At 44.7% G+C, this 27,423-nt stretch overlaps 1 gene segment (V, D, J or C); it reads left to right on the top strand.

Moving 5' to 3' along the window:
- The first annotated feature begins 24,164 nt into the window (after window positions 1-24,164).
- Window positions 24,165-27,109, top strand: LOC133114731 (Ig kappa-b4 chain C region-like). The segment is given in 3 exon segments: window positions 24,165-24,176; window positions 24,876-25,005; window positions 26,520-27,109. Coding segments are annotated over 3 exon segments (459 nt in total).
- The last annotated feature ends 314 nt before the right edge of the window (window positions 27,110-27,423 follow it).

The raw sequence follows: 27,423 nt of genomic DNA, 5'->3' as shown, positions 1-27,423 counted from the left end.
AGTTGCACATGTTTTGATTAAAGACCCTGACAGATTTAATAATAATCCCCTATAGCTCATTGTTTTAGAGCAGAGCCCCTCAGTGTTACAGATCAGTACCTCCCCCCTCAGCACCTGCAGTCGGTCCCAGCTGCAGCAGTGCAGTCTCTGTGCAGTCTGACTGAGGGAGGTTTTTGTCCGGCTGTGTATCACTGTGTGAACACATCACCACTGTGGTAACTCTGACAGTAATAATCTCCAGCATCTTCAGGCTGGACTCCAGTGATTTTCAGTGTAAACTGAGTCCCAGATCCACTCCCACTGAAACGATCAGGAATCCCAGACTGTCTTCTTGTGATGCCATGAATCAGAGGTTTAGGAGCCTGACCAGGTTTCTGCAGGTACCAGCACAGACAGTCCTGGTTATTGTTGGTATAGTAACAGTTGCCAACCCCCTGACTGGCTCTACAGCTGATAGAGACAGTGTCTCCCTGCTGAACAGCCTGAGCTGATGGAGACTGAGTCAGGACGATTTCTGCCATTGATTCTGAAAAGCAAAACATGGAAAGCAATGTTAGCATAGAAATATTTATTGATTTATTTTTAAATTAAATTAAAAATGTCAATTGAAAAAAATCCCAAGTGTTTACTTTCAATGAGATCTGAGTCTCTTACCCTGTGCAAAGAGTCCCAGCATCAGCAGCAGTAGAAAGACTGACATCATCATAATGCTGCCTGTGTCAGTGTCTGTGAAAGGACTGGACAGTCACTGATCAGTACTGGGGGTCTTAAAGTGTGTGGAGCAGTGGGGCAGGACAGGTATGCAAAGCCCCTTCCTCTAAACAAATCCTGTCACACACAGTGAGAGGAGCTCTGATGTGTGAACAGCAGTGGGTCTCTAGAGGCCTGGGACACGTGCACTATTCACAGCAGTGGGTATAAATTGAAGCTTTGCCGAAAAATATCCTGGTTACAGGTGAAATGTGATTGCATTGGAACTAAAGTTTGTTAAAAAGTCTTAATTCATATATATTCCCATGTTGTGTGTTCTGATTGTGCCAGTGCAGTGCCCCGAGAATGATTCAAACACAATCCGTCTGAAATGTGATCTTAGAACTAACAGTATTATGGTGTTTTTTCCCCTTTTGTCACCATGAACAGATACTTTCTTTATATTTGACACTGTAGTTTTCAGATGAGTAGTAAGAGAAGCCTTGTGTTAACACAGGGAATACTGGGCTAACTGTAGAAGGCACTGGAGTGGCAACTGGATGGTTTCCCCATCATATTTTCATCAGTGATTTTTTTCTGTTGTCCTATGTTCAATCATATTCATCAACAAATGTCATTTCTGCAATGTCCTCCATCACTTGGTGAGAGCACTGAAAAGCTGCTTCTCCCATACAGCACATTCTCCCAGCAACCCCTTCTTTTCCCACACTGCAGTTCACTCACTCAGCACTGGCTAGGTCTGAGTTTAACGCCGGACTGTAGTTTCTTCTGTCTGATGATACTGGAGTGCTTTTTCATCAGGAGCAACAGTAGTTCTATTTCTTTATTAGCTTCACTTTAAGCTCTATGGGAATTGGATTTTATCCAATCTCGAGACTGAAAACGATCTACGCAACGCCATCTTGATGGCCAATCAGGGCAAAGATGCGCTTTAGCGACCGAATTTACATACGGTGGCTATATAAGCGACATCGCAGGCCGTCATTCTTTCTTCTCAAATTTTCAGCGCAAGGTTAGCAACCTAGCTGGAGACTTACGTTTCTACCACGCCGAAGTTCTTCGTCTGCGAGCAGAAACGCGCCGCTGTGAGGAAGGAGCTTTTTTTCCCGACTCAAAGGCCCTCGCTAGACGACGTCGAGCTCGAAGATTCGCCATGAAGCGGTGCCAAGGGTGCGACGCAGCCGTGGAGTGTACGGACCCTCACACTGCTTGCGTTATGTGTCTCGGCGAGACCCATGCTCTCGCGGCCTTAACTAAGGTGACCTGCACCGCCTGCGCTGCACTCGGGGCGCAGGAGCTACTGCGCCAGGCAAGCATGCACCGCGAAGACGCCAGTTGGGCTGACTTCCCGGAGCCTTTTGCCATGCACTCTCAGGAGGACAGACCGAACCTGCGCGATGGCAGGGTTCCGTCTGACACGGCCCATCTGGAAGAGGCGCTCCTGACCCTCGCTAACAGCTCTGGGGACGAGGACGACGACCTCCTTCTCCACTCTAGTGACCAGGAGATGCTTCCAGACGACAGTTTGGAGCCTTCCGGCTCTGTCGCTATCCCAACGGCGACGGGTGAGTTGGAGCACCACCCCTCCCTGTTGAAAGACTTTCCGGTCGTGATGAAAGCGGCGGCGACCAGAGCGGAGCTCCCCTGGCCCCCTCCTCCTGCAGCGCCTGTAAACCAGCTGGTGGCTCCAGTGTACAGGCGCGACACACCGAGGCACGGTGTGCAACCGACCCCCGTCTGCCCGTCTGTGCAGCACTACGTGCAGCTAACCTGGGATAAGCCTTTCTCTACGAAAGCCCCGGTAGTGTCTTTTTCGCCTTTCACGGTGGTGTCAGGCCGACAAAAGCTTCAGACGGAGGGGGTTCCGCGACTCGAAGATTCCTTGGCTACTCATCTCCTCGCCCCCACAGCAAGGTGGAGCGCAAGGAAGCCTAACCTTCCCACTCGGTCTGGGCAGATATCAGCTGCCTTGTCTGAACGTTCGTTTATCTGCGGTTCCCAAGGCGCCGATGCAACGAACAATCTTGCTATCCTAGCGATAGCACAGACGAACTTGATCGAGTCCCTTACTTCCTCCCTCGCAGATGATGTTTCTGCCGAGCTGAGGAAGAACGCGGGCGCAATCCTGCACCTCACCCAGGGGTTGGCACAGGATTTTGGACGGATTATGGGCTGGAGTGTAGCATCTCTCCGGCACTTATGGCTAGCGAACTCGGCACTCCCTGAAGCGGACAAGGTCCCCCTCCTCGATGCCCCAGTCTCTCTCGACGGTCTCTTCGGTCCAGCAGTGACCGAAGCGATAGCGAGGTTTAAGCGACTGGATGAGGAGAGACCCACTCTGCAGAAGCACCTGCCTCTTGCTTCAGATGCAAGACGCCAGGATCGCCGTTCGTGGTCTAAGACTCGCCGCACTTCTGTGTCGTCAGCCCGGCGCTCAATTGAGGAGCAGCCCGGTGGCCGTAGAGACGCTACCACTATTGCTAGCGGCAAGGCTTGGACGAAGCCGTTCAACCCTGCTGCACCCAGGGCTCACCCGCCTCAATCGAAAGCCCAGAAGCGTTCCTGAATCTCCGCGGGAGAGTGTCATAGAGGCGATCCGGTCGAGTGGACCGGACACCCCTCCTGTATCACTGACTTTACTAGCGCCTACTCGGGAGCGAGTTTCGCCCTTACAGTCACGAAGCACACTCCCCCTATTGTTACACAAACATTTCCCTTGCCCTCTGCCTCAAAGCTGGCATCAGCGCTTGGTGATTTCTCAGTCAAAAGGGGCCTTTTTCCCCGACATTCAGGCAGTATTGGAGTCCTCGCCGGCTCAGAATCGAAGCCGGCCAGGACTCTACGTCGGCCTATCACAGATAAGCACCAGGTCGCTGGCTCGAATTCGACCCCGCCCCCACTTAAGAGCCGGGCTTCTGCAGATTCAGAAGCCCGTGGTACAGTCTGCACTGCTTTCAACCAGGTCCGCGTTCAACCTTTGTGCTTGGACTCGGAAGTGCAAGCTGACGCCATGGCTCAGTACTGTAATCAGAGCGGGCTACGCGTTACAGTTCGCTGTCCCCCCTCCTCCTTTTTTAAGAGTAAGGGAAACGAATATGCCCCTGCATCTAAACAGCGCACTTTCCCAAGAGATAGAGACTCTCTTGGCAAAAAGCGCGATCCGCCTAGTCCCCAAACACGACGAAATGCGAGGGTTTTATTCCCTTTATTTCCTCGTTCCAAAGAAAGACGGCGGTGTGAGACCAATACTGGACCTGCGAGCTCTGAACCGTCATTTGGTGAAACGACGTTTTCAGATGCTAACGCACAAGCGCGTAATGAGCTCAATCAGCCAAGGGGACTGGTTCACGCTCGTAGATTTAAAAGACGCTTACTTCCATGTGAACATTGTGCAGCGCCATTGGCAGTACCTTCGTTTCGCTTTTCTGGGAAGAGCGTACGAATTTACCAAACTCCCATTCGGTCTGTCCCTGGCACCCCGCACCTTCGAAATGGTGGCGCGGGCTGCTATCGCCCCGTTGCGACAACAGGGCATGCGTGTTTTAACGTATCTGGACGACTGGCTTGTGTTAGCCACTTCCAGGGAGTTGGCTGCGAAACACACAGAGATGCTGATAACCCACATCGAAGGATTGGGTTTCACCATCAACCGCGACAAGAGTGTTTTCACCCCGAGCCAGTGTGTTCAGTACCTAGGGCTCCGGCTGAACTCATTGTCAATGACGGCGCGTCTCTCTCAGGAGAGAATTGCTTCCCTGAGAGGCCACGCTTGCCGATTTCTCCCAGGTCGCTGCATCAGTGGAATCACGATTATGCGCCTGTTGGGTTTAATGGCGGCAGCAATTGCCGTGGTTCCGTTGGGATTGCTACGCATGAGACCGGTGCAACTCTGGCTCAAGCGAATGCATTTCGATCCAATGAGAGACCGCGCAAAGCTGTTTCGCATTCCGCAGTCGGTTGTGAGAGCACTCTCGCACTGGCGAAATGGGCGAATGCTGAGTGTCGGTGTGCCAATGGGCGCTATCTCCACTCATGTCCCTGTATACACAGACGCCTCCACCAAGGGGTGGGGGGCGGTCTGCAATGGAATGATGGCGAGCGGGTTGTGGAACCCTCCTCTGCCTCATATCAATGTGCTGGAGATCACAGCAGTATGGCTTGCATTACAACGTTTCGAACCCCTTCTTCGGGGCAGACACGTTCTAATCAGAAGCGACAACAAAGCGACAGTCGCTTACGTAAACCGACAGGGCGGCACCAAATGTCCACATCTACACCGGCTGGCGGTGAGGATCTGGACTTGGGCATACCCGCGAGTTCGCTCCTTACGGGCGCTCTACGTCCCGGGGCAGCTGAACTGCGGCGCAGACCTCTTGTCTCGGGGCGGTCCCTCCCCCCTAGAGTGGTGTCTTCACCCACTCGTGGTAGCGGAGGTGTGGTCACGCTTTGGGAAAGCGAGAGTGGATTTATTCGCCTCCCGACAGAATGCGCATTGCCCATTATGGTTTGCGATGACAGCAACCGGCTCGCCCCCACTGGGAGTGGACGCGCTAGCCCATTGCTGGCCCAAGGGCCTCCTTTATGCCTTCCCTCCCTTTGGTCTGGTACCGCAGGTACTAGCCAAAGCGAGAGAGGAGAAGAAACCCCTGATTTTGATCGCACCAGATTGGCCGCACAAACAGTGGATGGCTGATGTAGCCCTGCTGCTGACCGACGTCCCGTGGCGACTTCCCCAGCGCCGGGACCTCCTGTCTCAGGGGGCGGGGACCATTTTTCATCCCCACCCAAGCAGGCTGCGCCTCACGGCTTGGCCCCTGTTAGGAGCAGGCTCGTGAACAGGGGATTGAGCGAGGCAGCTGTAAATACTATACAGCACGCTCGCGCTATCTCAACTACAATGGCTTATAAAGGCAGATGGGAGGCCTTCGAGACTTGGTGTCTCGAACGCTCTCAGGACCCCCTGGTGTGCCCTGTATCCGTAGTGCTCAACTTTGTGCAGAGCCTACTTGATAAGGGGTTATCTTTGTCCACGTTAAGGGGGTATGTCTTCGCAATTTCTGCGTGCCATACTGGCTATAGTGGCTCTACGGTGGCTGCCCACCCCCTGGTAAAGCGTTTTATCCAGGGCGTCCGGCGTCTGAAACCCGTGGCCCCACCCCGTGTTCCGCAGTGGGACTTAACGGTGGTACTAAAAGCCTTGTGCAGCCCTCCTTTCGAACCGCTGGAGAGCGTTGAGTGGAGAGCTTTGTCCCTTAAGGTAGCGCTGCTTACTGCGCTAGTTTCTGCTAAGCGAGTAAGCGATTTATGCGCCTTGTCTGTGCACCCGGACTGTCTCTCCTTTTCAGGATCTGACAGAGTCGTGCTGAGACCGAACCCTGCGTTTACCCCGAAGGTTATCACCACGTCCTTCCGCTCACGGGTATTGGACCTGGTGGCTTTCAAGCCCCCTCCTCATGACGATGAGGAGGATGCTATGCTGCATAAACTTTGCCCAGTGCGTGCTCTGTCGATATACGTACGACGTTCGCAGCCTATTCGACAAGCAGATCAGCTGTTAAGGGAAAACCTGTTACGGCACAGAGATTTTCCCATTGGCTTACTGACGCAATCAACTGGGCGTATGAGTGTATGGGCTTGCCCCCTCTGTCGGAGGTTCGCGCCCACTCTACTCGAAGCATGGCAGCTTCTCGGGCACTTTTTAAAGGGGTCAGTGTGCAGGACATTTGTACAGCGGCGTCATGGAGTTCGCCATGCGCCTTTGTGCGTTTCTATCTGCTGGATGCATCGACACCGTCGGTGGCGCATGCAGTCCTGAGCTCAGCGTCCAATCGGACGTAGCTGCTGCTCAAACACATTATGTGCAACGCCTCTACGCGGTGGCTAGAGGCGTGCATGTTTATATTGGCCATCTCCCGGCTTGGGTATTCGGTAGCTGGTTTACATGAACCGAGCGCTGGGGATGGTTGTGGCTCCTCGGTTTATACAGTCCCCCTTTTTTTCATGCATAAAAAAGGGCTGGCTATTGAGGGGAGCCCCTCTTGATTGGCTATCACTGCCGTCGCCTGTTGTTCTGCATCAGGGGGCTGATGTTGACGACAGGGCGTGGGCTATAGGGTTCCCATAGAGCTTAAAGTGAAGCTAATAAAGAAATAGAACTTCCGGGTACAGTGGAACCCATTGTTCTATGAGTTATTAGCGAGCTTTAAGCTTCACAGGCCCTGTCTCTTTCCTTCGCTGAAAATTTGTCTCGAAGAAAGAATGACGGCCTGCGATGTCGCTTATATAGCCACCGTATGTAAATTCGGTCACTAAAGCGCATCTTTGCCCTGATTGGCCATCAAGATGGCGTTGCGTAGATCGTTTTCAGTCTCGAGATTGGATAAAATCCAATTCCCATAGAGCTTAAAGCTCGCTAATAACTCATTGAACAATGGGTACCACTGTACCCGGAAGTTCTCTGTCTCTCTCCTGTGGTTGGAGAGTGTAATGGCAGCTTGTTTGTTGTATGGAGGGAGAGAGCTCTGGAAGCAGAACCCATAGTGGTTCCTCTTCAGACGAACAACACTGAATTCTGGATGATTGTGGGGACAGGTCAATCCTGCATTACTTATTCAAAATTTCACTGAACATAATCTTCAATAACCATGAAAGTGCCTCCTAAATCCTGGCTACAACAAAGAACAATGCTTTCCCTTAATCCTACATCTAAGATAAAGAACTAGAAAAAACAAAATTATGATTTAGCCCTGGTCAAACCTTGAATATGTAAAAACATTCCATTGAACATATTTCATGGGTGGGCTATGAGTCTAAGACCCCATCTCTGGTGCAGTGACCATAATTCACTATTTCAGTCTTTTGTTCAATCTCTGCATATTTTCCTTGTGTTTCCAAAATGGTGATAGAGTCCCCGTTCCTTTTTTTTGTTTTAGAAAATACGGAGTGAATTGTTTCTGACCAATTCATTGTGATGAGTGTGTTCCTTTCAATGACATATTTTTGTTTATGACATAATAACGGATTTTAAGAGAAAGCATTGGATGTGCCAACATTAACATTTAGCAAACGTGTGTTAGGTTTGAGAATATGAGAGTTATTATTGTACAAAATAGTTCAATGTCCGTGTTTTAGAGCAGAGCCCCTCAGTGTTCCAGATCAGTGCCTCCCCCCTCAGCACCTGCAGTAGTTCCCAGCTGCAGCAGTGCAGTCTCTGTGCAGTCTGACTGAGGGATGTTTTTGTACGGCTCTGTATCACTGTGTGAACGGCCAGCTACTACCGATGTTATGTACACTCTGACAGTAATAATCTCCTGCATCTTCAGCCTGGACTCCAGTGATTTTCAGTGTAAACTGAGTCCCAGATCCACTCCCACTGAAACGATCAGGAATCCCAGACTGACGATTTGAAGAATAATAAATTAGAAGTTTAGGAGGCTGACCAGGTTTCTGCAGATACCAGTGGAGGTTGCTGCCACCGTGCACACTCTGACTGACTGTACAGCTGATAGAGACAGTGTCTCCCTGCTGAACAGCCTGAGCTGATGGAGACTGAGTCACAACTATATCTGCCATTGATTCTGAAAATGAACACAAAGATATGGATGTCATTGTATATTCATATTATCAAACACTGTATAATATTCTGAAATCTTCTAAAATTCAACAAAAAATAATGTCACTGTTGTGTTAAGAGCTGTGTTGTGAAAACTAAGTTAATTAAAATGAACATATAACCAAAATCCCAAGTTAAAATGTTTGAATCTTGCTCACCCTGTACAAAGAGTCCCAGCATCAGCAGTAGTAGAAAGACTGATATCATCATAATGCTGCCTGTGTCAGTGTCTGTGAAAGGACTGGACAGTCACTGATCAGTACTGGGGGTCTTAAAGTGTGTGGAGCAGTGAGGCAGGACAGGTATGCAAAGCTCCTTCCTCTATACAAATCCTGTCACACACAGTTAGAGGAGCTCTGATGTGTGAACAGCAGGGGGTCTATAGAAGGCTGCATTATTCACTGCTATTTTTACTTCGTCAAACATTCAAATGTGAAAATAACGGTTTCTGACATTGAACTGTGTACATGGAGACATGTGAATATTGTTATAAACTGTAGGCAACAGAAAAGATGCGTTTGATTACAATGAAGTGAGACAGGATAAGACATTTTATGTATTAATTAATGATTGGATAACCTTTGCCCTTGGATAAGGATTGGCTGAGCGTGCCAGGTTAAATAGCGCCACCCTGTGCATTTGGCGTGCTCTCAAGTTGGGCGGCCTGTAACGTAGTGGTTAAGGTAATTGACTGGGACACCCAAGGTTGGTGGTTCTAATCCCGCTGTAGCCACAATAAGATCCGCACAGCTGTCGGGCCCTTGAGCAAGGCCCTTAACCCTGCATTGCTCCAGGGGAGGACTGTCTCCTGCTTAGTCTAATCAACTGTACGTCGCTCTGGATAAGAACGTCTGCCAAATGCCAATAATGTAAAGTTGAATGCCTACAAATATGCTCCTTGTCTGTTTTGCAAGTGTTGAGCATGAACCGTGCTTTATGGGTTTGCAAATAAAAAGAACGAAGTAAAAGACCACGTCATTGTGTTTACCTTCATTTTGAGTAGATACATGACAAATATGTACAAATGTTCAAGAAGGGCTGAAGTGGTAAGATTGTGTAAAATATGAGTTGAGTAAATGTACATGTTTTGTATTCTGATTGCAGATTTTATGAGAGCTCAGAAAGTCAAGGACCTCAGTCAGGCTCATGGAATTATTCAGCTACAGTAAATCCATATACATTTAATGAAAAGTGAAATACTGTATTTGTGTTTTTACGTGAATTCAATCTGAAGAGCATCTTTCTCTGTATTTAATACAATAGTATTTAAACGACTGAAAATTAAGCAGCTTGGGGGAAACAGAGCTGTCCACAGAAACCTTATTACATGTTTACACCAGGATTGATCTGTATTTTGTCCCTGATCTGTCTTTCCTCCATCAATGCTGGACGCACAGAGAAGCCAGCAGCCACTGATGTTCATTCAGCTCTGGAGCAGCTGAGCAGCACAGACACTGTGTCTGTGAGCTCACATTGTGCAGTTGGCTCAGGCAGACCACTGGCACACAACCAACCAGAGGACTGACTTTTCCTCATTGAGAAAGGGACAACTGGGCCAAGTGAAGCCCTCCCTCCTGTGGTGACGATGCACACAGTTATACGAGGCCCTTTCACACAGCTGCTCACAGGATTGGACAGGACTGCATATCAGACTGTAGTTTCAGCTCTTTTATGATGGTGCTGGAGTATCAGATCAGAAGCAGCAGTGATGCTCTGACTGGTCAGGGTGTGTAACAGCAGCCTGTGTAATGTGTGCTGGGAGTGTTCTGGACAGAGTGACTCACTGTTCTGGACTGTGTGCTGTCCACTGCTGCTGGGCTCTGTGACATCTTGTGTTAAACTCCTTTACAATTGATTCATCTAGAAATTAGTATCTTATGTCAGAGCACTGCTTCAGAATAATTTGCATCTTTTACCTAGGGAGTGATTATGAAGCAAAGATATTAATTATTTCCAATTACTTTCCTAATCAATGGTTTGGATGAACTGAAATTGGAATGTAGAGCTACATGTTTTTTGTCGAGAACCAGACAGATTTAATAATAATCCCCCTGTAGCTCTCAGTGTTACAGATCAGTGCCTCCCCCGTCAGCACCTGCAGTAGTTCCCAGCTGCAGCAGTGCAGTCTCTGTGCAGTCTGAATGAGGGAGGTTTTTGTACGGCTCTGTATCATTGTGTGAACGGCCAGCTACTGCCGATGTTATGTAAACTCTGACAGTAATAATCTCCTGCATCTTCAGCCTGGACTCCAGTGATTTTCCGTGTAAACTGAGTCCCAGATCCACTACCGCTGAAACGATCAGGAATCCCAGACTGGCGATTTGTGGATAAATCAGAAGTTTCGGAGGTTGACCAGGTTTCTGCAGGTACCAGTGCAGATAGTGGCCATAGCTGGAGTGGTAGTAAACACTCTGACTGACTTTACAGCTGATAGAGACAGTGTCTCCCTGCTGAACAGCCTGAGCTGATGGAGACTGAGTCACAACTATATCTGCCATTGATTCTGAAAAAGAAAACAAAGAGATGTAGGTCAATGCATATTAATATTATCAAACATTCTGTAATATTGGGTAATATTCTAAAATTCAACAAAAAATAATGGCATTGTTCTGAAAAGAGTTGTTTCGTGAAAACTCAGAAAATAAAACGTCAAATTTAACCAAAATTACAAGTTAAAATGTTTCAATCTTGCTCACCCTGAACAAAGAGTCCCAGCATCAGAAAAAGTAGAACGACTGACATCCTCATAATGCTGCCTGTGTCAGTGTCTGTGAAAGGACTGGACAGTCACTGATCAGTACTGGGGGTCTTAAAGTGTGTGGAACAGTGAGGCAGGACAGGTATGCAAAGTCCCTTCCTCTATACAAATCCTGTCACACACAGTGAGAGGAGCTCTGATGTGTGAATAGCAGTGGGTCTATCGAGGGCCAGGACATATTTTTTGGGGTGTATGAACTGAATGTATTCTGAAACCGAGCCGATTGACACCCTCCCACTGATCAGTTCTGTGTCCAATTCTGCGCTCCCTTGTGGGGCTGCTTCATGCAGTCAGCACTGGCCAGGTCTGAGTTTAACACCAGACTGTAGTTTCTTCTCTCTTACATTCCTGTAGTGCTTTTGCATCAGGAGCAACAGTAGCTCTCTGTCTCCCTCCTGTGGTTGGAGCGTGTAATGGCAGCTTGTGTGACGTATGGAGAGAGAGCTCTGGAAGCAGAACCCATAGCCGTTTCTCTACAGCCAAACAACACTGAATTCTGGACGATTTGGGAGGGAGATCAATCCTTCATTACCTATACAAATCTGGCTGAAATTGTACAGAAAATAGACTTCAATAACCATTAAAATGCCTCCTAAAACCTGGCAAAAAATAAGACCAATGCCTCCCCTTGCCCCTATCTCTAAGATAAAGAGATAAATATATTTTGGTCTATCAATGTTTTTCCACGACCAAGGGTGAAAGTGCGGTTAGTGGAGCTCATGGAGCTGAATGTGGAGTTTGGGAAAGAGCAGGAGGAACACTGCTGGGGGTGGGAGAGCATTCCTCCCTCCCTGTGCTCTTTATCAGTGGAGATCAGATCTGGCCTCAGCTGCACTTACACTGATAAACAAGTCTATGATTCACTGCTGAACTGAGACATTTCTCTGCAACCAGTAACCTCACCAACCTGCCCCCACCCCCCACCACCCCAAATCTCAGGCGTTGAACTCTGATGACATTTCTGAATGATCTCTCTAATGTCTCAAAGAGATTTTATCTCATTGGTTATTTGCATTCATTTCCAAAAATGCTGTGCGATTAAAGGGAATTGGGTATCCAAGAATGCATTGGGATCTCCTCCTCAGTATTAATGTAACATTGATCATTATGTCAATTTAGATTTTGCCCTCGCCAAACCTTTAATATCTACCAAAATTTTATTCAACATATTTCATGTGTGGGCTAAGAGTGTAAGACCCCATCTCTGGTACAGTTACCAGAATATACAATTTCAGTTTTTTGTTCAATCTCTGCATATTTTCCTTGTCTTTTCAAGTGGTGATCGAGCTCCTTTTCCTTTTTTTCTTTTCGAAAAGATTCAGAAAGCTGATTCTGACTGATACTTTTGGCTGTGTGTTCCATCAATGAAAAGTTTTTTCTGATAAAATAACAATGGATTTCAAGAAAAAAGCTTTGGATGTGCTAACTTTAACATCTAGAGGAAGTGAAATATATTTGAGAATATTACATTTATTATTGCATAAAGTAGTTCAGTGTTTTAGAGCAGAGCCCCTCAGTGTTACAGATCAGTGCCTCGCCCCTCAGCACCTGCAGTAGGTCCCAGCTGCAGCAGTGCAGTCTCTGTGTAGTCTGACTGAGGGAGGTTTTTGTACGGCTCTGTATCACTGTGTGAACACCCAGCTACCACTGATGATATGTGCACTCTGACAGTAATAATCTCCTGCATCTTCAGCCTGGACTCTAGTGATTTTCAGTGTAAACTGAGTCCCAGATCCACTCCCGCTGAAACAATCAGGAATCCCAGCCTGACGATTTGTGATGCCATAAATCAGAAGTTTAGGAGCCTGACCAGGTTTCTGCAGGTACCAGGAGAGACAGTCCTGGTAATTGTTAGTATTGTGGCAGTTTGCAACTCCCTGACTGGCTCTACAGCTGATAGAGACAGTGTCTCCCTGCTGAACAGCCTGAGCTGATGGAGACTGAGTCAGGACCATATCTCCCATTGATTCTGAAAACAAAGAAATGGATGTAAAAGAATATTAATATTTTCAAACCGCATGTAATATTTGGGCGTATTTGAAAAGATAATAATAATAATGGCACTGTCCTGAAAAGAGTTAATAAAAAAAATAAGTTAATCAAATTTCAAATAGAACCAAATTCCCAAGTTTCAATTTCTCACCCTGTACATAGAGTCCCAGCATCAGCAGCAGGAGAAAGACTGACATCATCATAATGCTGCCTGTGTCAGTGTCTGTGAAAGGACTGGACTGTCACTGATCAGTACTGGGGGTCTTAATATGTACAAAGATTTCATTCAACATATTTCATGTGTGGGCTAAGAGTCTACGACCCCCATCTCTGGTACAGTGACCATAATTTACAATTTCAGTCTTTTGTTCAATCTCTGCATATTTTCCTTATCTTTTCAAAAATAGACTTTGTATGAGTGAGCATTAACATTTAGAGAAAGTGTAATACCTTTGAGAACATTAAAGTTATTATTGCACAAACTAGTTCATTGTTTTAGAGCCGTGTTACAGATCAGTGCCTCCCCCGTCAGCACCTGCAGTAGATCCCAGCTGCAGCAGTGCAGTCTCTGTGCAGTCTGACTGAGGGAGGTTTTTGTACGGCTCTGTATCACAGTGTGAATACATATTGACTGTTGGGGTTGTGAAAACTCTGACAGTAATAATCTCCTGCATCTTCAGCCTGGACTCCAGTGATTTTCAGTGTAAACTGCGTCCCAGATCCACTCCCACTGAATCGATCAGGAATCCCAGACTGGCGAGTTGAAGAACCATAAATCAGAAGTTTAGGAGCCTGACCAGGTTTCTGCAGGTACCAATGGAGTTGGTTGCCATTGTAAACACTCTGACTGACTCTACAGCTGATAGAAACAGTGGCTCCCGGCTGACAACCCTGAGCTGATGGAGACTGAGACAAAACTATATCTGCCATTGATTCTGAAAAAGAAAATGAGATGAGAAAAAAGAAATGTAGATCAATGGACATAAATATTTCCAAACGCTATGTCAAATTCTGTTGTATTTGAATATAGAATAATGGCACTGTTGTGAAAGGGTTGTATTGTGAAAAGTAAGCAAATAAAATCTAGAACCAACATCCCAAGTTAAAATGTTTGTCAAATGTTTGACATATTTGAATATAGAAAAATGGCAATGTTGTGAAAAATGTATTGTGAAAAATAATCAAATAAAAGGTAAAGTATGACAAAAATCACAAATTAAAAAGTTTGATTCTTGCTTACCCTGAGCAAAGAGTCCCAGCATCAGCAGCAGTAGAAAGTCTGACTTCATCATAATGCTGCCTGTGTCAGTGTCTGTGAAAGGACTGGAAAGTCACTGATCAGTACAGGGGGTCTTAAAGTGTGTGGAGCAGTGAGGCAGGACAGGTATGCAAAGCCCCTTCCTCTATACAAATCCTGTCACACACAGTTAGAGGAGCTCTGATGTGTGAACAGCAGTGGGTCTATAGAGGGCTGGGACACGTGTACTATTCAATGCTTCTTTTAATCTGTCAAACATTCAAAAGTCTAAATAACAGTTTCTGGCATTTAACTGTGTACATGGAGACATGGGAAGATGTGTACATGGTCAAGAAGGGATGAAGTTGTGGTAACATACAAATCCTGTCACACACAGTTAGAGGAGCTCTGATGTGTGAACAGCAGTGGGTATTAATTGACGCTTTGCTGAAATTATATTCCACTTTCATATCCTTGTTACTGCTGAAATGTGACTGCATTTGTACTAATCTTTGTTTAAAATGTGTTTATTAATACATTCCCATGTTGGGTGTTCTGATAGAAGTAGTTCTATGAGAGATCAGGAAGTCAGTGCCCTGAGAATGATTCAAATGCAATCCATCTGAAATGTGATCCAAGAACTAACAGTATTATGGTGTTTATTTCCCCTTTGTAACCATGAACACATACTTTCTTTATATTTGACACTGCAGTTTTTAGATGAGTAGAATGAGAAGCCTTGTGTTAAAACAGGGAATACTGGGCTAACTGTAGAAGGCACTGGAACCTTTTCCCGTCATATTTTCAACAGTGATTTCTTTCTTTTGTCCTCATTTTTTCTGTTCAATCATATTCATCACCAAAGGTCATTTCTGCAATGTCCTCCATCACTTGGTGAGAGCACTGAAAAGCTGCTTCTCCCATACAGCACATTCTCCCAGCAACCCCTTCTTTTCCCACACTGCAGTTCACTCACTCAGATGCAGAGCCATTGTGATGGAGGGCTGTACATCCTGTTCAGGGAGTGAATTATCCCAGAATGCCTCAGGATCTGCTCATTAATATTCATGTAACATTGATCAAAGTGAAAAAAAAAAACCTTGTTTAGATCCTAAATTATTGGATGACGTACTCCTGGTAATCCTCTGAAAAGTACAAACACTCTATTCAACATATTCACCAGGTGTGTTGAGTCTAGGGTCCCATCTCTGGTACAGTAAACCTAATTTAATTGCAGTTCACCATTTCTGTTTTTTTCTCAATCTGTGCATCTTTTCCTTGTGTTTACAAAGTGATGAGAAGCCCTTTCTTTGTCTGTTTTAGAAAAGATGAAACAAGTTGGTTCTGACCAATTCCCATGTGTAAAGGCTGTTCTCTCAATTAAAAATGTTTGCTTATAAATGTATGGATTTCATGGTTTGGTTCTAACATTCACATTTAGAGAAAGTGTGTTAGGTTTGGGAATTGGAGAGTTATTATTGCACAAAGTAGTTCAGAGCAGAGCCCTTCAGTGCTACAGATCAGTGCCCCCATCTCTGGTACAGTGACCACAATTTACAATTTCAGTCTTTTGTTCAATCTCTGCATATTTTCCTTGACTTTTCAAAAATAGACTTTGTATGTGCGAACATTAACATTTAGAGAAAGTGTAATACCTTTGAGAACATTACAGCTATTATTGCACAAAGTAGTTCATTGTTTTAGAGCCGTGTTACAGATCAGTGCCTCCCCCCTCAGCACCTGCAGTAGGTCCCAGCTGCAGCAGTGCAGTCTCTGTGCAGTCTGACTGAGGGAGGTTTTTGTACGGCTCTGTAACACTGTGTGAACGCACCACCACTGTGGTAACTCTGACAGTAATAATCTCCAGCATCTTCAGCCTGGACTCCAGTGATTTTCAGTGTAAACTGAGTCCCAGATCCGCTCCCACTGAAACGATCAGGAATCCCAGACTGGCGAGTTGTGGCGAGATATATCAGAAGTTTAGGAGCCTGACCAGGTTTCTGCAGGTACCAGTACAGATTGTGGCCAGTGCTTGAGTGGTAGTAAACACTCTGACTGACTGTACAGCTGATAGAGACAGTGTCTCCCTGCTGAACAGCCTGAGCTGATGGAGACTGAGTCACAACTATATCTGCCATTGATTCTGAAAAATAAAACAAAGATATATAGCTCAGTGGACATTCATTAATTTCCAAACGCTGTGTCATATTCTGGCATATTTGAATATCCAATAATGGCACTATTGTGATACTTGTTGTACTGTGAAAAGTAGGCAAATAAAATTTAGAACCAAAATCCTGAGTTAAAATGTTTGAATCTTGCTTACCCTGAGCAAAGAGTCCCAGCATCAGCAGCAGTAGAAAGACTGACATCATCATAATGCTGCCTGTGTCAGTGTCTGTGAAAGGACTGGACAGTCACTGATCAGTACAGGGGGTTTTAAAGTGTGTGGAGCAGTGAGGCAGCACAGGTATGCAAAGCCCCTTCCTCTATACAAATCCTGTCACACACAGTGAGAGGAGCTCTGATGTGTGAACAGCAGTGGGTCTATCGAGGGGCGGGACACATTTTTTGGGGTGTATGAACTGAATGTATTCTGAAACTGAGCCGATTGACACCCTCCCACTGATCAGTTCTGTGTCCAATTCTGCGCTCCCTTGTGGGGCTGCTTCAAACAGTCAGCACTGGCCAGGTCTGAGTTTAACAGCAGACTGTAGTTTCCTCTCTCTGATTATACTGTAGTGCTTTTACATCAGGAGCAACGGGAGCACTCTGTCTCTCTCTTGTGGTGGGAGAGTGTAATGGCAGCTTGTGTGATGTATGGAGAGAGAGCTCTGGAAGCAGAACCCATAGCCGTTTCTCTACAGCCAAACAACACTGAATTCTGGACGATTTGGGAGGGAGGGAGATCAATCCTTCATTACCTATACAAATCTGGCTGAAATTGTACAGAAAATAGACTTCAATAACCATTAAAAGGCCTCCTAAAACATCACGAAAAAGAAGACCAATGCCCCACTTGCCCCTACATCTAAGATAAAGAGAGAAATGCCTTTTGGTGTATCAGTGTTTTTCCACGACCCCCGGAGGAACCCCACGCAGACACGGGGGAGAACATGCACACTCCTCACAGAAAGGCTCAGTTCAGACTCAAACCCGGGACCTTCTTGCTGTGAGGTGACAGTGCTATCCACAGGACCACCGTGCTGCCCATATACCGATAGTCTAATAAACACGAGGGAGGAGCAGGGGTGGAGGGGCTTTAGACTAGCCGTCTGTAGTGAGCATACATGGTTTACACTCGCAGTCTGTAGTAAGCATACATGGTTTACACTAGCAGTCTGTAGTGAGCATACATGGTTTACACTAGCAGTCTGTATTGAGCATATGTCGGAGGGTCAGGAGTCGTGCTAGCTTCCCCTGCGATCCCCCCCACCACAGGTGCCGGAATCCACCCACCACTAACAACCAGGACACAGGGATAAGGTAAGCAGAGTCATTAAAATTTTTTATGAAAACAGTTGCGGGCAGCCAACCCGCTCTGACCCCCAAAAGGGTGGGACACAACTCGGCCCACTGTGCAGGGGCCAGACCGTCTCCACCTCCCAAAATAAACGCGGAACGCTACATCAATTTACCCCTGCAAAGCTCACCAAGGAACAACAGCAACGAACTTTTCCACCCGGAAAAAGGACCAGCGACCTTCCAGCTACCGAGCGGACCAGACGACAACGCGCAGCCCACGGGAACATCCCAGCTCTGCGCACCTCTCCAGGACATCATTCGCATTACCATCGCCGCTTCTACAAGGTCTTTTGGATCCAGCGTATGGACTTAGTAAGACAACAAACATTCAGGCATAGCCAGTGTTTAGCTTAGTCTTGACTGATATTGTGAATGTGTTTTTCTATTTGTCTGTCTTATCATTGGAATGTATTTTTGTTAGCCACATATATACGTGAATTGATTCGCCGTCTTTCGCGTATGTAATTAGAGTAAAACTATGCAAGTAGCCTCTTTCCCCAGCTAACACTAACACTCCCACTTTTACCTTTCCTTGGTTCAAATCTCACGCGCGCACACACACACACCCTACTAATTTACCATACTGACTTCCCGTTAGTTTATCTGTTCTGTGTTTGTATGTTTGTTTTATAAATGTCACGTTTCAGGTCTGTCTCGCCATGTTTTATGTTTATTCATGTTGTCTTAGTCACGTAGTGTCTTATCATGTATTATGTTAGTCTAGGTTCGTCATGTTGTTTAGTTTATTTCTTGTTACGATTCATTTTCTCGTCATGTCTAGTTATGTTTCGTTACGATTATATTACCTTGTTATGTTGAATGGTTATCGTCTTAGTTTCGTTTTGTATTATGTTTTGATTTATGTTTATTGTTACGTTAACTGGTCGTTGTTTATGCATACACTTTTACATGTCTTTCCGCAAACCTTGCGTTCCGCCTTTTCTCTCTCGCTCCTTCTGCCATTCACTCCCTAATTATTTCCATTTGTCTATTTACTAAAACGACTAACGCTAGATCAGGATTGGGTAGAAACTAACAAGACTAATCATGTGTTCATGTTACCTTACGTTTCTCGTGCATGTCATTTACTAATTTACTAATGCTAGGGCAGGATAGGTTTATTACTAACGATTACTAATCTCCTTGTTAAACTTGTCATCCATCGCACCTGTTTTCCATTTCCTTGCTACACTCTAACTAATTGTCTACACCTGTCTACACCCGCATTTATAGCCCAGTCACGCAACTGTTCTTCGCGAAATTGTCTGCCTCTGTTTACCACGCAACACATGAGCATTTACCACTATTGATTACACGTTACGATCCAAGCCTGTTACCGACCATTGTTTATTGAGTTCTGTTTTGTGACCATCGTTTGTTTTTTGACTCCGTCCTCGCCTACCGTTTTTGTACTTTTGCTTCGCTGATTGTTTCATGGTTTCGACTCCCGCTTCGTCCACGGCTACGCCTCTGCCTGCCGTCCGTCTGTTCATCTGCCTCGCTGACAGCTCTCCTGCTACCGGACCTCCCTGCACGTCTACCGACTACGAGTTTGCCTCTTCCCTCGGCACCGTGCTTTTTGTTTGTTTACTTTTTGTTTGGCTGGATCTACGTGTATGGACTTTGCTTGTGTTGACTACTCCCCTGGGATTCGTCCCGAATAAAGCCCTGAGGGGTCTTTATATTACTATTGTTTCTGAGTCGTGCATTTTGGGTTCTACCCCCACGCACCCGTCTCAATAAATATATTTTATTAAACCCGATGTCTGTTTTGGCGTCACATAGACCTGAGAGCCGAGTTAAAGCAGTCTTTCGAAGAACTTCCAACCTTCAGGTTATCGGCATGTTTAATCATTAATATTGGTTATTTGAATTATGAATTAAAAGACTAAATTTGTGCTTAGATATTTCTGATAACACTAATTTTATGAGACTGATTACTTTTTGCATTTATACTGCCACATAACATTAATTGGCGCCCCGGTTTCGTAGAGAGTAAAATCCCTATAACTGCATATCTAGGTAGTTTGGTAGTTTGCATGATTTGTCTAGCTAATATAAATTGGCCAGTAACAGGAGCAGCATTTAGCCATCTAAGTTACAGCTGTTATTATCTAGAGCTAGCTCGATAGCTAACGTTACTTCTTTACTTGATTCTCCTGTCTGTGTCTATATCACGCAAAACGGGTTAATGTTACAATAATAATTCATTCATTCATTCATTCATTCATTATCCTAACCCGCTTATCCTGAACAGGGTCGCACGGGGGCTGGGCCTATCCCAGCTTACATTAGGCGAAAGGCAGGAATACATCCTGGACAGGTTGCCAGTCAATAATAAGTCTGATTCTTTCCATCTATCTGACTGTAACTAAACGTGTATCTTTATCTGCCCCCTGCCCCTCCTTTTCTCTCTTTATATATCTCCATCTTTTAGGGTACACTCTTCTGCGGTTTGCTTGAAGTGCGCACTGTAAGATTAATTCATGGGTATATTTTTGGAGTTGTGTTATTTTACTTGTTAACATGTCTACTTGTTTGTTAAAATAAATTATTTTAATAGATATTCCAGGTGTAATTCTAAACTGAAAATGAGCACATGTATGGGTGTTTTGGGGGAAGAATGGGGTAATACAGGGGTGGTTAAGATTCTATGAAATGTGTGTCTTATGAATTCTTATTTTGTTCTTCTCTAGAGAGTAGTTTCCTCTCTAAATATAATGTAGTACTTCTACATCAGGATCAACAGTAGCACTCTGTCTCCCTCCTGTGGTTGGAGAGTGTAATGGCCACTTGTGTGGTCTATGGAGAGAGAGCTCTGGAAGCAGAACCCATAGTGGTTCCTCAACAGCCAAACAGCACTGAATTCTGGAGGATTTAGGAGGGAGGTCATGCCTGCAATACCTGTTCAAATTTGGCCAAAATCATACTGAAATTCATCTTCAATAACCATGAAAATGTAATCTTAAATCATCACTATAACTAAGAACAATCCCTTATTGATTCTTTGCATTAATTTCCAAAGATGCTGTGCAATTACAGGGGTTGGATTATCCCAGAATGCCTCAGGATCTCTCCATCAATATTCATGAAACTTTGATCAACGTATAAAAAACAGAATTATGATTTAGCCCTGGTCAAATCTTGAATCTGTACAAACATTCCATTCAACATATTTCATATGTGGGCTATGAATACCTTTGTCTGACATGTTTTCCTTCAATTAAATATTTTTGTTATGAAATAATAACAGATTTTAAGAGAACGCTTTGGATGTGCCAACATTAACATTTAGCAAACATGTGTTAGGTTTGAGAATATTAGTAAATATTGCACAAAATAGTTCAGTGTTCGTGTTTTAGAGAAGAGGCCCTCAGTGTTTCAGATCAGTGCCTCCCCCCTCAGCACCTGCAGTAGGTCCCAGCTGCAGCAGTGCAGTCTCTGTGCAGTCTGACTGAGGGAGGTTTTTGTACGGCTCTGTAACACTGTGTGAACTGCCAGCTACTACCAATGTTATGTACACTCTGACAGTAATAATCTCCTGCATCTTCAGCCTGGACTCCAGTGATTTTCAGTGTAAACTGAGTCCCAGATCCACTCCCACTAAAACGATCAGGAATCCCAGACTGACGAGTTGAAGAAAAAGAAATGAGAAGTTTCGGAGGCTGACCAGGTTTCTGCAGGTACCAGTGGAGGTAGCTGCCACCGTAAACACTCTGACTGACTCTACAGCTGATAGAGACAGTGTCTCCCTGCTGAACAGCCTGAGCTGATGGAGACTGAGTCACAACTATATCTGCCATTGATTCTGAAAATGAACACAAAGATATGGATGTCATTATATATTCATATTATCAAACACTGTATAATATTCTGAAATCTTCTAAAATTCAACAAAAAATAATGGCATTGTTGTGATAAGAGCTGTGTTGTGAAAACTAAGTTAATTAAAATGAACATATAACCAAAATCCCAAGTTAAAATCTTGCTTACCCTGTACAAAGAGTCCCAGCATCAGCAGCAGTAGAAAGACGGACATCATAATGCTGCCTGTGTCAGTGTCTGTGAAAGGACTGGACAGTCACTGATCAGTACTGGGGGTCTTAAAGTGTGTGGAGCAGTGAGGCAGGACAGGTATGCAAAGCCCCTTCCTCTATACAAATCCTGTCACACACAGTGAGAGGAGCTCTGAGGTGTGAACAGCAGGGGGTCTATAGAGGGCTGGGACACGTGCATTATTCACTGCTATTTTTACTTTGTCAAACATTCAAATGTGAAAATAAGAGTTTCTGACATTGAACTGTGTACAAAAAGTCATGTGAATATGTGTACATGGTCAAGAAGGGCTGAAGTGGAAAGATTGTGTAAAATATGAGTTCAGTACATGTTTTGTACTCTGATTGCAGGTTTTATGGGAGTTCGGAAAGTCAAGGACATCAGTCCAGCGCATGGAATTATTCAGTTACAGAAAATGTATATACATTTAACGAAAAGTGAAATTCTGTATTTATGTTTTTAGGTGAATTCACTCTGAAGCCATCTTTCTCTGTATTTAATACGCTTGTATTTCAAAGACTGAAAATTAAGCAGCTTGGGGGAAACAGAGCTGTCCACAGAAACCCTTATTACATGTTCACACCAGGATTGATCTGTATTTCATCCCTGATCTGTCTTTCCTCCATCAATGCTGGACGCACAGAGAAGCCAGCAGCCACTGATGTTCATTCAGCTCTGGAGCAGCTGAGCAGCACAGACACTGTGTCTGTGAGCTCACATTGTGCAGTTGACTCAGGCAGACCGCTGTCACACAACCAACCAGAGCATTGACTTTTCCTCATTGAGAAAGGGACAACTGGGCCAAGTGAAGCCCTCCCTCCTGTGGTGACGATGCACACAGTTATACGAGGCCCTTTCACACAGCTGCTCACAGGATTGGACAGGACTGCATATCAGACTGTAGTTTCAGCTCTTTTATGATGGTGCTGGAGTATCAGATCAGAAGCAGCAGTGATGCTCTGACTGGTCAGGGTGTGTAACAGCAGCCTGCGTAATGTGTGCTGGGAGTGTTCTGGACAGAGTGACTCACTGTTCTGGACTGTGTGCTGTCCACTGCTGCTGGGTTCTGTGCCATCTTGTGTTCAACTCCTTTACAATAAATTTATTTTGAAATTGGTGTCTTGTGCTTCAGAACAACTGACATATTTTGCCAATGGGAGTAATTATGAAGCAAAGAAAATATAAATTCTTCCCAATTAAATTCCCAATCAATGGTTTGGATGTACTGAAATTGATATGTCCTGCCACATGCTTTGATTGGAGGCCAAGAAAGATTTAATAATAATTCCTGTTAGCTCAGTGTTTTAGAGCAGAGCCCCCCAGTGTTACAGATCAGTGCCTCCCCCCTCAACACCTGCAGTAGGTCCCAGCTGCAGCAGTGCAGTCTCTGTGCAGTCTGACTGAGGGAGGTTTTTGTACGGCTCTGTATCACTGGAATCCCAGACTGCCGAGTTGAGATATAATAAATCAGAAGTTTAGGAGCCTGACCAGGTTTCTGCAGGTACCAGCTGAGGTGGTCGCCATTGTAGACACTCTGACTGACTCTATTAGAAAAAAAGGCACTGTTATGAAAAGAGTTGTATTGTGAAAAGTTAGCAAATAACATTTAACATAGAACCAAAATCCCAAGTAAATTTTTTTTTATCTTGCTCACCCTGAACAAAGAGTCCCAGCATCAGCAGCAGTAGAAAGTCTGACATCATCATAATGCTGCCTGTGTCAGTGTCTGTGAAAGGACTGGACAGTCACTGATCAGTCCTGGGGGTCTTAAAGTGTGTGGAGCAGTGAGGCAGGACAGGTATGCAAAGCCCCTTCCTCTATACAAATACTGTCACACACAGTTAGAGGAGCTCTTATGTGTGAACAGCAGGGGGTCTATAGAGGGCTGGGACACGTGCATTATTCACTGCTGTTTTAACTGAGTGTGCTGCAGAGACTGGATGCCCCGCCCAGATCTTTTCTCTCTCTCTCCTGTCACCTCCCCCAATTCCCAATGTCTGCAGCACCATGGACAGCACACACAGGCCAGAGTGGAGCAGCCCAGACTGAGCTCTGTGATTACACCAGTTACTCAACACCTGGGAGCAGCCCAGACAGTGCTCTATGATTACACCAGTTACTCAACACCTGGGAGCAGCCCAGACAAAGCTCTGTGATTACACCAGTTACTCAACACCTGGGGCCCTCAATGTGGGACTGCTGCACTGAGGGTGTGTGACCTTCCCCACAGATGCTGACCCAAGCCTGGAAGCCTGTGGCCCTCTGTGAACCCCATGAAACTGCTGGTCTGTTCTCACCTGCACCCCCTGCACTGCAGCTGAAGACATGAGGGAACATAAACCGTTTTTATTTTTCCTAACTGCTTGACCTTTCTGGTCATCAAATACACCCACAAGGCCTAATTTTATCTCTGATGTTGCTTTTCCTTGTCTGCCTCTCTGTTGCACTCACTGTATAAAGATCCCAACATGTGTGTAATGGTCAGGGTGTAATGCTATCTATGTGTAATGTTCAGGAGTTGGTAGTTTTCTGAATAATTCATCAGACACAGTTTAGCTTTAAATTCCCTGTTTTTTTTGTTTTGTTTATTTTCTCTTGCTGATACATATTTGTTTATTTTACATTTGCAGCATATGAATTGCATTCTATGTGCTGATTGGTTAATTGGAAGTGATGTCATGTGGGTCAGGTTTCACACGGACACATTTAGGGCAACAAGTTTTTGATTCTCCATTGGATCAAAAAAACATGGAATTTAAACAACAGCTAAACACTGTGTTACTCAGCATTGGCTCACATTTATATGCAGTTTGGAAACTCAACACTTGACAAATTCGCTTTGATGAAAAAATAAAATAATTATTTCATCTTCTTTGAGGTCAAAGATAAAAACAAACGTTTAATTAATGAGGAGAACCCTGTATCCACTTCTTGATCAGCTTTCTGAATTTCATCTTAACGGTCGTTTCACAATTGTCCAGCAGGGGACTTACGAACACTGCACAGTCGGTCGGATCAACCATCTGTACAACTGGCAGGTTTTTGTACAGCCAGTTAATCAGACTAAACCACTGTGGTGGACTTTCGGTGGCGGGACCAAACTGGAAATCGGCAGTAAGTTTCTACACAATAAGACTTTTCAGGATTTCCCGCAAAAATAGGTGGACATACGATCAGTTGTTTGAGGCTACATTAATTTTTATGAAATGTTTTGCAAATTGGGAGCATTGTATATTTATATCTTATTACAACCGAGTCAGTCGTTAAAATAGACAGAATTTGAAAATTTGAAAATCTCAAGAGAGTAAGATATATTTGTGTAGGATATGTCTAGCCTCCATAAATAGTTAATGGTGTGCTCAAAATCTGCGTGAAGTCAGAATGAAAAAGGCACAGGATGGCTGTGTGTCTTGAGTGAGAGGTTTTTGTACGGCCGGTGAATGAGTCTGTATCACTGTGGCGCACTTTCGGTGGCGGAACAAAACTATCAATTGGACGTAAGTAATTTCTCTTTCAGACACATCCATATCGATGTTTTTGCTTTCTTTTTTTAATATTTTCTCATTTTCCGACGTTCGATGTCGTGAGTGAATATTTTTTATAATTATCGTGAATCTTAAAAACCCGGAGTCCTTCTAACATTAGCCATTGATTTTAAATTATCTTGCCCACAGAAACGCTCAGTAGAATCGAATATGCGTATGATGCATAAATTCAAAGGAAATGTTTACAAACAATTAGTTGACTCGTTGAAAAGCGTCGTGAAGTCGGAATGCAGGGACGGCAGTGTCTCTTGAGTGAGAGGTTTTTGTACGGCTGGTAAATGATTCTGTACTTTGGGTGGCGGAATAAAACTGTCAATTGGAATTAAGTAATATCTCTTTCGGATAGGCTTTGTCCATATCTATGTTTTTGCTGTATTTTTAAAATATAGGCTACTGCAATTTTCCGACGTTAGATGTGGGAAATTAAAATGTTAATCTTCCTGATCCGCGAGTGAGCAAAATACACGAATAGTAGAAGATCGGCAATTATTTAAAATCATTTTTAAATTTCAGGAGTTCATTTCGTTGGTTCACTCGGTGCGCTCAAAGCGGCTCTGAAGCATTTTGAAGTGTAGCCAGATGTTATTTGTGGCACATTAAATTAAATAGAATGCAATACAAGTCATGATTTAGCCTATCCATCGTCATAACGGTACTATTTTAAATACTAAATGCACATTACTAAAACTTAAAAAACCGAAATCAAAGAGTTATTCATTTTACATTGGCTACTATAAAATGAAATAGGATAATACACTTGAAACATGTTATGGTTGGTTTGCTGATATAATTCGTTATTAGAAATTAAAATTTTGTCGTCATATTATCATAATATTTGACCGCATTATTGGATGAAAAAAACATTTTTTTAAATATTGTTGTCGTATTTAATGCGTATTTATTTAGTAAATGAGAAGGACTCCAAAGAAACCTTATTCTGTAGTTTTTCAGATCATAATGCTATTATCTATTAATACATTATGTTGTAAGCATAAAGTATAAATTGTATGGATATGGCAATGAAATATCAGACAGTTGGAGCTGTGTCCACTCTCTGAGCTCATGTCTCTCTGTGTCTCCCAGGTGACACAGTTCCCACCCTCACAGTCCTGCCCCCCTCCAGTGTGGAGCTGGAGCAGGGAAAGGCCACACTGGTGTGTCTGGCCAACAAGGGCTTCCCCTCAGACTGGACTCTGCGCTGGAAAGTGGACGACGCCAGCTGGAGCTCGGGCGTGGCCGGGAGTGTGGGGGTCCTGGGGAATGACGGCCTGTACAGCTGGAGCAGCTCGCTGACTCTCAGTGCGGGAGACTGGATGAAGGCGGGGTCACTGACCTGTGAGGCCACAAAGGGCTCCCAGTCTGCCCCCCCTCAGACACTGAGGAGAGCCCACTGTTCTTAGTAGGCCGGGTGGAGGCCCAGCTCACACACTCTGATCACACTGTTTTTACCCTGTTCTGCCCTCAGCCTCTCTGCTCCTTACTGCTGTCACACTGAGCTGAGCCTGTGTGTGAATCCTTCCTCCAGCCTGAGCTTCCAGTGCTAATATCTCTCATGTGCTCTGCTTGTGTTCATTAAAACAAATATGCACACGTGTGCTCTTATTTGTGTTTGTGTGCTTTTGAGAATAGCTGTTAGATCAATTTCATTGACATAATAAAGATTATTTGAAGAACTACTGTGTCTCTGGCAGTTATTTGTGCTTCTGATGATCCTGTGATTTTGGGGGTTCCCTTTCTCTGATTAAATCATAATTATATTCTTGGCACTGAAAATACTTTTACAAAACACTCAAAAATGAATATGAGATGATAATGATAGATCGCTTTAAGTAAATTGACAAAAAGATATATTTTTGTACCTATTTTTTAAATTCATATTAATTCCCAGATATGTAGAGTGTTACTGACATGACTGTCTGCAGAAACCACACAGAAATGCATGCTGGGTGTTAATTTATTTGAAAATACTGTAATAATTACATGGATT

The sequence above is a fragment of the Conger conger genome, chromosome 2 (assembly GCF_963514075.1).
Source record: "Conger conger chromosome 2, fConCon1.1, whole genome shotgun sequence".
Lineage (NCBI taxonomy): Eukaryota > Metazoa > Chordata > Actinopteri > Anguilliformes > Congridae > Conger > Conger conger.
This window is presented reverse-complemented; position numbering and strand designations above follow the sequence as displayed.